Source organism: Drechmeria coniospora, chromosome 01, assembly GCF_001625195.1.
Source record: "Drechmeria coniospora strain ARSEF 6962 chromosome 01, whole genome shotgun sequence".
In the NCBI taxonomy this organism is placed as follows: Eukaryota; Fungi; Ascomycota; class Sordariomycetes; order Hypocreales; family Ophiocordycipitaceae; genus Drechmeria; species Drechmeria coniospora.
This window is the reverse complement of record NC_054389.1, coordinates 4,783,929-4,796,629: the sequence shown is the minus strand read 5'-3', so window position 1 is coordinate 4,796,629 and position 12,701 is coordinate 4,783,929. Positions and strand designations below refer to the sequence as shown.

Genomic DNA, 12,701 nt, shown 5'->3' with positions numbered 1-12,701 from the left:
ATACACCATGAAGCTGCCCAGGTTATCATGACACTTCGAGTCATCAATCTGTCGCGAGGCGCATGCGCACTCATGTAGATTCTCACCTCAACCCTTGCTCGGGCGGGCATGAAGTCAAGAGCACGACGATGAGAACGAGGTACCGGGGCACAGGACAAGAAGCTGGTTGGTCGCTTGCTCCGGCGACTGAGCCTTGAACAGTTGTTCATGCCCCAAAGACCGGGATGCCGGTCGTCGATGTTCACTTCCGGCATCTGTGCGGTTTCAGAAGGACAGGGAGGCCTCGCCACTGATGGATGCCTCGAACTGCCATGATGGCAGCGGTAGCAGACAAGGAGAGGGTGACCTCTCAGAGGCGACAGTCTTCATCTCAATCCCCGGGTTGGGAACTTTCGAAACGAGGGAGAAAGCCCCTAACAAAGCGTGAGACTGTTTTTAGCAACTTGACAACTGATAGCAGGGCCAAGGGAGACACGCATCGCCCTCGGGATGCTCATGGGGTCCTGGTTTGCTCAAAAGACCCCGGGCCGTGGCAAGAAAGCATGTAGAACTCGAGGGTTCCAGGTCGCCACACCCAATGCTCATTGTTCGCTCGGGCTGCGGTGTGAAACACCGGCCTCACGGCCAAAAGTTGTCTTCGACCGCTGTCCCAGTCCTCACGTTGCCGAATCAGTCCTTCTGCTCCCTATGCCGTTCTACGAGTCAGCTGGCCGGGACTGGTCCTGGCCGGCAAGGTTCGTCACGTCAACAGCATGCCGTAATTCGAGTTGGTAACCAACACGGGCGCACCTCGTCTTTTGGCGGCGGTGCGATACTGGTGCTTGACGATCAGGCCAGCGACAGGCCGACATGCCGATGTAGTATTTGTCGAGGTAAATTGGGCAGACAAGGAAAGGCGAAGATGTCACGAGTCGGCCAGGCCCCGGGCTGCGCGTCGAGTGCGAATTGGATATGGGGGAACCGAAAATTATCCGTTTCATCGACGCTCGCGTGTGCATTGGCAAGTCCAACTGCTAGAGTCCGTGAGCACGAGCATACGGCAGTGCTCATACCCACAACCGCACGGCGAGTGAATGCCAAGGCAAGGGCCCGGAAACTGAACGGTGAGGGTTCGACATCGGCTTCCACCGACATGGACGGGGAACTCCCAGCTGCGCCACATGGTGCCTCGACGTCGACCGTCACTCCGCCGAGCTGGCCTTGTCAACAGAAGGAATGCTGATGGAGAAGACTGATGGAGACAAGGTCCGAGGCCGAGGTGAAAATTGTCCGACAAGCAAGTACGAGTTGGGAGTACGTGTGAAGTACTCGGGAAGTGGACTCTCCATGTATTGTCCCGTTCATCGACGACGTCGTTTTTAACCGGGTTCCAGGCTTGATTCTTGGCTTTCTAGAGGAAGGCTGAGACACACCCTCGTGGGTTTCATGGGCCGAGGACGTGCATGCTCACTCGCGTGTACGCTACGCGGTAGCGGGATGAATGTTGGCGTGCTGCACGCTGCACATGGACATGCACCCATTGCCATGGCACATGGATGGGGACAGGAGAGGGGAGAGCACGGCGTCAGGGTCGTGGTTGGGCCTGCCTGCATGCGGCTCCGTCTCCCTCGGCGAAAGAGTTACGAGATGTCGTGGCGGCGACTGTAGCGGCGAGTGGTGGCGGCGTCATGGATGACTCGGTAGGAAGTGAAGCCGACGATGGCAGACTCGTATATGCAGAGGTGCTCGTACGCTTGCTTGCTTGGCTTGGGTTTCTGCACAGGCGTGTATCGAATCGAAAGCCACGTTCGTCCCCCCGCCCCCCGGGCTGCTCTGGGGCAAAGAAGCAATTGGCCTTGCTGGTGTTTTGGCGGGTCGATTCGATGACGTGTCGGAGAACGGCTATGGATTAAGCGTAGCAGTATGCAAGGCACAGACCGATATAGCACATTCGCGTGCGTACCGATCACAGAAGTCCCCTTTCGGCTGGCGCGTTGTCGGTGCAACGGCGGGTACAAGGGCGAACGGTTTGGTGTTTCGCCGCTCGAGGGCTGGGACCTGTTTCAGGTCGGCCAGCAGTCATTCATTGCTAGCAGGAGCGGGAGGGAACGGAGGTGGATGCGAGATCTGGCTTAGAGCGACGACGAGACGTGCGGCGGGTGATGGGGAGTTCGGCTTGGGGGTGGTACTCGGGGAAGGTAGGTACGGACCACCTAACGAACAAGGACACCCTATTACGCTTTACACCGTACTTACAGCAGCACTGCGGACAGATGCGTCACGGATCGCGCAGCGGGTGGTCATGGGTATGGAATTTTGGACACTATTCAACAGACTATTCGCACGACGACCACGGGGTACGCATATTAGCCCATGCAGAGACTCAACGGTTCCCGGAACTATCCACTGGGTAGGCAATACTCCGCAACGCAGGGCGAGCGAGGGCAAGCAGGCCTCCCTTGGGCGATGGATGGGTAACAGTCCGTCCCGGATGGTGAGTGCATATACGGCTAGGCCACAGGTACAGACATGTGCACTCGCCGTAGCATCTGGGTATCCATCTGTACGTACATGTACTCCGTAGGTGTAGCTGTATCTATTTGTAGAGGCCGTGATTGCATGAGCGACGTGCATGGGCGACGTGCATGGGCGACGTGCATGCATGGGCCTGATCGGGCCCTAGTCGCGGTGGTGAAACGGCTTGCCACTTTCGAAGGCTAGGTTCGCCTTTTCCGCCATTCCTGCTGCGGGACTGAACGGGGATGGAAAAGGAACACAGATTACAGAACAGGTTCAGATACGACGGCAGGCAGATGGCTAGCGTCGCTTGCACCGTCTGCTCCTTGCCGTCGGCCCCGAACGACGCAGCGCGCTCGCCTCGAAAATGGATGCGGTCCCGATACGCTCTCGGTTCAACGGGTCTGGACACGTTTCGAAAAGGACTCGTCGGGGCTCGCACGATTTCCGTCTTCGGAAGGGCAGCTAGCGAACGCGTTCAGGCGGTCGTCGAGAGTCGAGGCTCTCGACGAAGCGTGCGGAATCGGCGGAAGCAAAGGAGGCATCGCAAATGATATGGACCTACGACGAGATGCGGGCTACGCTACGTGGGCGAGCATGATGAGTCTGCTGCGCCGCACTCCCTCTTCGTCCTGCTGTTCCGTCCTATCCTTGGAGCTAGGAAAGAACGAGGGCACACGGGTTCGCCACGGCGACGACATGACCCGACCATTGACTCGCCGTCTCTGGCAACGCTGGGGGGGGGGGGGGGAGGGGGGGACTCGAGGGCGAATGGCAGCAAGGTGGTGTGTTCTCGAACCCGTCGACGGCTCTATTTTCGACGCGGCTAGACGTGAGTGAGCGACGAGCACGCTTGCCGTCGACGTGCAGATGCTCGCCCATGCTCGTTCGCGGATGGAGACTAGTTGGAGGTGCATTCGGCGAGCGGCTTGCGTACCTGCATCCCGCCACGCACGCCGTCCTGGTGCCGTGCTCGTGGCCCAAGTGGCTGACCATCGCGGAAGGGCCAGAGTGACAAACGAGGCGAGAGAGAGAGCCAGGCGGCGGGTTCAGAGGCGTCAAGGTTGCCCCTGAGCGTCGAGAGCTCTTCAGGCTGCTGATTGGCTCCGGCAGGGTTAAGCGCGTACCCTTTTTCGGCCCAAGAGTCGGCTTTTGAGTTGCCTCGAGTTGCGTCGGGTTGCTTCGAGTTGCTGAAACGGACCTGTCAGCTGTGGGCTGGGAGTGTTTGGTGGTTGCACGATAGCCCTGAGGCAACCCCTGAATGAGTGGACGGGTTAGCACTCGGCACTAGGTCTCGGACTGCGCTGCAGTAGACCGACCAGTCCTCCGCCAGGGTGCGCGCTAGTCCTGAGAGGAACGGGCACGCACGCTACTCTGCAAGTATATCGACACCGACGAATAATGCCGTACGCACTGGCAGCAACGGGCACGAGGCCGAGTACGAGCACAAGTACTCGGTAGGTGTACTCGGTAGGTTTACTGTAGCCGGTCGGTGTTCGTGCCCATACGCACCTGGTCGGTCGCCTTTGTGCCCAAGTGCAGTTTGGCGAGCACGAGCTAGCGGAATGGGGAAAGGGCACGGAGAACCGAGGCGTGCCGAATAGCGTAGAGGTTAACGGCAGCAGGCAGGTACGGGTTGTCCCTATACCGTACTCGGCACAGCACGCAGCGGCCATCCACTCGCTCATGCTCGAGCGGGAACGTACGTACAGGATGGATGCGCAACGTGCCTGCCTGCCTAGCTTTGTTGGCGGCGGGATGTTGACCCAGAACCGGACACGGCAACCCGCCCCCTTCCTTCGCACCTTGGTCTTTGCCCTCACCGTCCCGGTACAAGTAAGTACTTGGGTGAAGGTACGGTACCTGCAAGTACTCTGTTGACAAAGTCGGTGATGATACTTCTTGAAGTGTACACCGAGGTACAAGTACGGAGAGCTCCATGCAACCTACCTACAATACTGTGTGCCACTCGGGCGTGCAGAACAAGTACACGTAACTGCCATCACGCACTTGCACCTGCACAGGAAGGAGGCACCTTTCGGAAGGCCAGCCCGCTCGTTGACTGCTCCACCCGGCCATCCCGATACGCAGCCTCCTCCAAGCACTTCGACATTTGCGCGTCCTGTCAAGTGGCGGGTCATGGCTTGGCCTTGAAAGAACACCATTTCCCCAGACATTGCACCTCGTCGTCCGGGTACGGAGCCAGCGTGCGTGGGCAATACAAGGCACGGAGCAATTGCGTTGCGGAATAGCCGCCGTCCCGAATCTGCTGGTACTTGCCGTATGGCCGGAGACTACTGTACGGAGGAAGTAAGTAGTACGGAGTACTCCGTACAGTACGAGCACCTGCACCTACTTACTTACTTAAGTAAGTAGGTAATAATTACTGTACCGTACTTGCATTAATAGTGCAGCAGGTGGACGGTAGCGAGTGGGAGAGGCCGTCCCTCCAAGCCGTTCCTGCCTTTCCGTCCTGTGCCGGCTCCTGCACCTGCGCCGCCGGCTCCTGCGCCTGCCTGCAGACGCATCCGTGTCGTGCACCAACGTGGCCATGCATCGCCGTGCCCCGTGCGGCAGTCCCCATGCATCCCATCCCATCCCATCCTGGCCTGACCTGTGCCATGCCATGCTCCCCCATGCCACACGCACGCCGTGGCCGTGCAACTGCAGCGTCGAGATGGCTCGCTGCGTTTGCGGGTTGGCGAGAGTCGCGCCGTCGATGCTGTGTCGTCGATGCACGGCGCCGTCCCACCTTTGCCGACGACGGTTGGACCATCGGCTTCGTCACCCGCTCGACTTCGTGCTGGCCTCCCCAGCGGCCGGCCTCTCTGGCCCATGGCTCGTCGATCGTCCCGCCACGGCCAAGGCTGTCGTATCGTGCCATGGCGGCCAACATCGGGCCATTCCACATGGTGCCATGCCAAATCGTGCCCACCTGCCCATGGCGTTCCGTCCCGCGGCCCATGGATCTCTCGTGCATGCCCTCGGCCCACGCAGCTGCAGCTGCGCTGCGAGCATGGGGTACATGCGCGATGGAGCTGTACATGTACTTGCAGGTGCACGTATGATGTACTTGTGCTGGTAGCTGTACCGTGTGCATCCGCGATGCGCACAAGCCCGGACGGAGACGGTGAGATTACCAAGGGGATTCGCAGGTGGCCGCTGCGACCTGGGACGACGACAATCGAGCACGGCGGCACGGCACGGCGGCCGCCTCGCACGCTAGCGATGGCATCGTCGACATGGACAGTGCCCCGAGGGCTGCGAGAAGGCGTCGGAGCATCTGCGTGATGCGGACGAGCGCTTTGCTGGCGGCCTCGAGCGTGATGCGACGCCAAGCACGGCGTGGGCAACCCCGGGACGATCAAGCAGCGAGCTCGGCCCGGCGTTTCAGAAATCGACCTCGACCTCGCTGCCGTTGCACATGCCCATCCATGCGCCCGACGACTTGACACCAGCGCCGACCAGCAGCCGACGGCAGGCCGCCACTCGATCGGTTGACGGTCGACGGTTCATGGAAGGCCGAAGCAAAAAGACGGCGAAGAAATTCCCATTCGTCCTCCACTGCTGTCCACGACCTCGCCTTCGTCTACACTACTACCTCTATTCCTACTGCTGCCGCCTTGCAGTTCTGTCTGCATTCGTGCATGTGCCTGTGGGCGTCTGCTTGTAAGCGAGGACAAGGCGGGAGGGAGGGCCTTGGGGTTGACAGTTGCTTGGGAGGAGGCGTACGCTGACTCCGTACCGTGGTTGGCCAAGGGCGCATCTCGCAACACGCACGAAATCCGCCTCTCTCGCACAGCACTCGTACGGCACGTGTGCATTAAATGTACTACAGTAGGTGCAGGTGCACGCCGGTTCGAACAAGTAGGTGCACACGGACAATGATGTACTGTGCCGCCTACGGTAACGGGTGTGTAATTACATGTATTGTCCCCGTACGGAGTACACGAATACATACTTGCAAGTACATGTGCCAAGTTTTTGCAAGTATGCGTGTAGTGGAATCAATCCGCAAGTACTCCGTACTCCGTACTAGGTAATAGTAGCATGTACTTGCTTGCTTGGCACTCCGTACGAGAATACCATCTCACGCAAATGGTACAAGTGCCTGGAGTAATAATGAGTAAAACACCTAATGTCCTCCGGCGATTGGCAGTCTTCGGATGACCTGCCACAAGGACTCGGTGCGGATTCTGGTACCCGACGAGAGCCGCTGGTGCGAGTGCTTGCTTGCACAGGTATGTACAGTGCCGGCGCGCGTCTTGTTCTGACCATGTACGTACCTGTTCACTTACTTACTTGTACTAGTAAGTACTGTCATACGGCCTGCGCAGCGCAGCTATACGGCAATGGCCCCAAGTCATGCAGCCACCCGCCAGCGACTCAGTGGCCCAACAGATCAGAGGCGGAGCGGAGCCGATCCGGCAACTGCCACGAGACTCTGGCCAGAAACAATGTCTTTGTCCCACGGCGTTATTGTTTATTCTCGCCGACAGCTGTTGCTTATTCGAGAGGGCTAGGTCGGCCAAGAATCGCAGGGTGGTACGGATGCTCCTGTCGTGCAGATATTCTCGCGCTGAACCGCGCCGATTCGTCCTCGTTCTAACCGCGGCAACCACCCACCCTCGTCCTCATGCTTGCTCGTCCCGGACGGGCGGCCACATCGGCCCTCTGGCTTCTGGCCGTGGGCATGCGTGTTGGGTGGGGGCGGTGGGGGCTCGCAGCGCGCCTCTGAAGCCTCCGACGAAGCTTCCGCCGCAGCTGAGCGAAGCCTCTTCGCATCCTCTGAGACCTGGGTACGGTTAGCGCCGTGGACGACCATGGGGAAACGACTCTGAAGCATGAATGATTTGCCCCAGCCCAGGCGTGTTTCACATCAGGAAGGCCGTCGCAGGGGTTCCACCAGCACCATGCCAGGCACGGGCCACCATTGGCTTTCGCACGGCCACCAGATCCTTGCCCGCCAAGCCGGTCCCGCAAGCAGTCACCTCTGCAACGCGATTTCCTCCTCCTCTGCCTGCCGCAGGGAACCCGCCCGACCAACGGCAGGGGGGGGGCATGCTTGCTGCCGCCGCACATGTACATGTACACCTACGGAGTACTACGAGTCGGTATTAAGTGCTGTACGGAGTACAGTCCATGCACAACTCGAGTGCTCTGTACAGTACAGTAGTGGCTAGCTTGCATGGCACTACTTACCTAGTACTTACGGAGCGCTCGTATGCTCGATGTAACAAGTACTAGCAAGCCTGTGCGCCTTTACTAATTCCTTACCCGTATTTCGTGCATCCACGTCGTTGCGCCGACAAGTAAAAGGACATTCCCGCAAACAAGGGAGTGATCAATGGCAATCCGAGGACGATCGGTTCCAATTTCGCTGAACATTTACCACTACAAGTACACCTACGACAACGAGCACTACGAGGCGTATTACTTGTTCATAAACACGAGTACGCACGCTACGGGCACATTTGCGCCTCCAAGGATACATGTACATGCCAGAGTACTTGTACTCCGTGGAGTAATAGATGTACTTTTCCATGAGCAGAGGTTGTGCGTTAATACTGGCAATCGCACGCTTCGTCGCTGCCTCCTTGCCCGAGCAGGGGCCCCCTAGGACCGACCGAAAGTGCGATGAAGCGAGCGGTTCCCAATGTAAGTACGGAGTACAGTAGTGTGATTGTACCTGTCCGTGTGCATGCGCGCATCCTCCTTCACAGACACCTTCTTGCTATCCCAGCTCTCGTCCGGGCATGAGTGTCTTGGCCTCGACGGGCGGTGCGATTCTCGAATGCCCATCTCGGGCGGAATGCTTTCCTGTCCGAGTGCGCGCACGTTTGGTTGGCAGGCACGGCGTACCGTAGGGAAATGGCACTAAGATGCTACTAGTCTGGAGAGGTTTCATTACCGAATTTCGCATCTGCACTTGCCGTACTCCGCACTGGCTGGTACTTTGCGTGCGAGTGCTTACTTTGGTGCGCGACAAGCACTCCGTACCGAGTAGTGCTTGCTCCGTATTCCGTACCGAACGGTGCATGTGCGTGCCATGACTGCACCTACAATCTTGTGCCTCTACTGCTCCGTGCTGCACTTGTGCACTCCGTACCGGCGTAATGAATGTACCTGAACACCACCACCCATGGTTCCCTCCCGTACTTGGCATCGTCGCTATTGCCATTGGACAAGCCACCATGCACTAGCAAGAACGAGCTCGAGCACGAGCTCGTACCTTTGCTGTTGTCGAATGTCAAAGCACGCCGTTCTTCGTGACGCCAAGGTCGGAATATGCACGCAGGAAAAAGAAAGGGCCAAGGACGGGCGATGACGCCTCTCCAGCTTGCCAGGAACACCCGCCTCGATGCTTTCTTCCGAGACCGACAATCAATCGCTGGGGAATTTCGACATTACTCGTCGTAGGTTGAGCATGCACGTTAGCGTTCGGAACGAGGACGCATAAGTATATGCATGGCATCGGCTATTGCTACGTAGGAGCCTACCGGGTACAAGCAAGCAAGTACAAGCGACCAGCACAAACCGGGAGGGTCCATGGCTGACGTCCATGTGCCGACAGTGTCAGCACAGCACGCGAGTACAAGGAGCGGGTACTTGTACTGTACACCGACGCCGCAAGCCGGCTTGTAAGTGTTGGGTGTACAGTAAGTACTCATGTGCTGCCCACTTGGACTCGTACTCTTCTGCTGGGAAATGTGGAACACGGCCAATAGCGCACTATTCCACGGAGGACCTAATCTGCCAATAATACAGCCCAATACTATCCAGGTAGGTAAGTACTTAATAGGAGGTACGGAGTACGGTGTACTGTACTACTCGTCATCCTGGTAGGACGTTCACTTCGGTGTACCGAGGGAGTGCAGTAATAATGGTTGCTTGTTGTACTTACTCCGTATTACTGTACACACACACACACACACCTATCTGTAGCAGGCAAGTGCTTGTCGTCGGCTGACCACTCGTTCAGGTCATGCAATTGCACACTATTCTGCACTCGTACATGCCCTCGCAGGTGGCCGCAGGCCGAGGCACGCAATCGACGGATAAAAGTCCTTGTACGCGCACGCGTGCGTGCAGTGCTTGTAAGCACGCTGCATGCGAGCATGCCAGGGGTCATGGAGCACCTCGCTGTTGTTGCTGTTGTTATTCTTGTCCTGGCACTCGCAGTTCGTGCTTCGTGACGCTCGAATGACAGACAGCCGCTGGCCTATATTTGCCCGCCGACCAGTACGAGCTCGAGGAGCACCCTGCCCGTTCTTGGGAGCGAGCCGATTGCGCAGTGCGCTTGGCTCCTGCTGGGGTCCGTCCCGGCGCCCGAGCCAACGAGATGGCTTGCGAGGATTGGCCGTGGCTGTCGCCTCGAGAACCGCCAGGCGTCAACGGCCGCTGCGCGCCGGACCAACCTGGCGCCGACGAGACGAGCGAGAGCCTCCCCATCCGCCTGGGCAGCGCGGAACGGAGTCGTGACGGAGGCCCATCTCAAGAGGCGCCTAGCTAGCCGGACAGGGGGGGACTTGATGGCTTTTTGCTGGCGCTGGTCTGCGGACCCTGCTGCAAAACAAAACGCCATCGCTCTGACGAGCGTGGGCAAATACGTTCCCAAGTAGGTACGGAGTGCTGGGCGATTAGTGGGTTAATAGCACCACGCAGAAATGGTCGGTGCCTCGCCAATTCCTCAGGTACGCAGTGCAGTCGGAGAACTGTACAAGTACTTGCACGCGGTAATATTGCACACGCATCGACACCGTACATTTCTCAAGTAAGTACAACTACGCACACCTACAGCACATGTACAAGTATACCTAGTTGTACGTACTTGATGTTACTGTACAGTCCCCCCCCCCTCCCAAGGTACTCCGTACAGTACAAGAAGTAATATGCACTTGCACTTAAGTATAAGCAGGTGCAAGTACTGTACTTATGTACTCCGTACTCCTACCAAGAGCATACCACCCTGGTATGTACCCTTGCGTCCAAGGTTCCTGGTATCTGCTCGTTGGCCCGCACGGTCTCTGTGCCCCTGCAAGAGCCGATATCTGGCCATTGCAGATGGGCAGACCGCCGTTTGGGCTCAAGCTGGACGCTGTCGCGCCGCCGCCATGTTCGCGGTGGTCGCCGACGCATCAACCAGCACAAGCAAGCAAGCACGTTGCTTCCGACCTCAAACATGCACGCTGTACAAATACAGTACCGAGTACTCCGTACTAGGTACCTCTGCATCGTTACTGTCTACCGATGATGCCATGTACTTGTACCTGTACGGAGCAAGTACTGTGCGCGCGGCAAGGCAAGCAACGAGTGCACCCAAGTACAGAACAGTACATGTACTCCGTCCTGCCTGCCAGGTAGGGTAATTCTCCACACATGTACTCCGAGCAGTGGAGGGACAGATGCACGTCAAGGACAATCACATCGTAGGTGTATGTAGTTGCATGGGAGTGCATTTCACTACGGGGTACTTGGTATTGGTACAGGCAGTTTGCTATTTCTGTCACTGCCGAACGTTGGCCTGCTTCGAACCAACCGCGCGCGTGCTTGCGAATGCCCAACCTCGGGATGAGGGCAAGACCTCCGTCTTCAGCAGCGTGCCCGCCGCAACGACACTTGACCTCGTAATGCTCGCTACAAACCCGTAGAAAGTAGGCAGGTTCGTACCTACCTAGTAGGCAAGTGCCTGGTAAGTACTCAAGTTACTGGTCGCTCTGATGCACTTCTGTACGTAATGTAGTTGTAAGTACTAGTATGTGCTTGCACTCCGTGCTCCGAATCAAGTGTACTGTAATGCTCCGTACAGTCCGACTGGTCCACACATGCGCACTCGTACAGGTACACGAGTGGCACGAGTGGTGGTATTAATGATTCCTCTTCAGATACAGTACGTACCAGTACTCGTCCGCCTACTCGTACTCGAAAGTACAATACGTTGCAAGTATTACTGTACTTGCTTACTTGCTCTCGTACTCGTGGGGAGCGCACCCAGCCAGCCAGTCGACGGCCGCAGAGTCCGAGTTCTCATCGTTGCAGCGCGAGCCCCGCAGGGGTGGGGGGTGGAGCTGGGAAGCAATGAAGCATTGATGGCGCCCACCCACCTCTATCGGCTCTCCCCCGACTCCACTCGAGCCAGCCTATCCCTCGCCAAGGCGACCGAGCCAGGAGTCGTCGTTCCCGTCGCCGCCTCTCGTTAGCACCGAGCAGCAGATGGAGAAGCGGGAGAAGCAGCAGCGAGCAATTTGCGTCTGCTGCCGTGTGGGTCTTGGGGGGCCTGCGAGTGGACCAACAAGGTGAACACCCAACTCGTACTCGTACCCGAAATACCTGCACCCGTACCTGTGCGCCTGCAAGTACTTACTTACAGTAGCTCTGCGAGTAAGTACAGTACAGTACATGTACCTGCAGTACACCTGCGTGGGCGGAGGGGGCGGCGAGTGCAGAGCGTCGAGGCCTGCTGCGCCTGCGCAGAACGCTAGGAAACCGACGTACGGGTGCGTGTGCTGCCGCCGCGACGGAGCAGGTGTAGGAGTGAATGAATGAATGAATGAATGGATGGATGGATGGATGGATGCATGTTCGAGCACGCATCGCGCACGAGTACGAGCAGCTATTCGGTAGCCACCGCCGCCGCCGACCACGTACCGCTCCGCGTCGGTCGATGCCGCGGCCTCGAGGCAGGCATCCTGGAACCTCGCCGTCCGTCCGCTGGAGCTGGCAACCCAGCGCTGCTCGAGAGCGCCTAGCAGGGCGAGCCTCTCCCCCCCCAGGCGTCCCGGCCTAGTACCTTGGTACTACTCGGTGGCTAGTGCTCCCTGGGGTACTACAGGTACTTGCTTGTTCGCTGCGCTGCGTTCCCACGTCCCTCCACTGACTGCCCTCCCACGTCCCTCCACTCCCCTCCCACGTCCCTCCCACGTCCCTCCCACCCGATAGGCAGCGCCACGACTCTGGCCCTCATTAAACCCCCCGGAACCCCCGAGCCGCCCGTTTCCTTCCCCCATCGTGACTCTGTCCTTCTTATTATTATCTTCCTCCCTCCCCCCCTCGAAACCCCTCGGCTCCCTTCCGTTTCCCTTTTCCCCAGAGTCGCAGAGTGACCTGGTGCTCGTTTCCTTCTTTCCCTTTGGCGCGAACCTCGTCGTGCCTCCCCTCCGCCTCCCCTCCGCCTCTGTCGACCTTGACCGCCCGTCTCTCTAATC

At 58.3% G+C, this 12,701-nt stretch overlaps 1 protein-coding gene across 1 annotated transcript; it reads right to left on the bottom strand.

The window, feature by feature from the left end:
* Positions 1-4,879: 4,879 nt before the first annotated feature.
* On the bottom strand, positions 4,880-5,542 carry DCS_01181 (uncharacterized protein; the record flags this gene model as incomplete). Its single annotated transcript, XM_040798516.1, has 1 exon — positions 4,880-5,542. The coding sequence occupies one exon, from the start codon at positions 5,540-5,542 to the stop codon at positions 4,880-4,882; it is 663 nt and encodes a 220-aa protein (XP_040659399.1).
* Between the last annotated feature and the right edge of the window lie 7,159 nt (positions 5,543-12,701).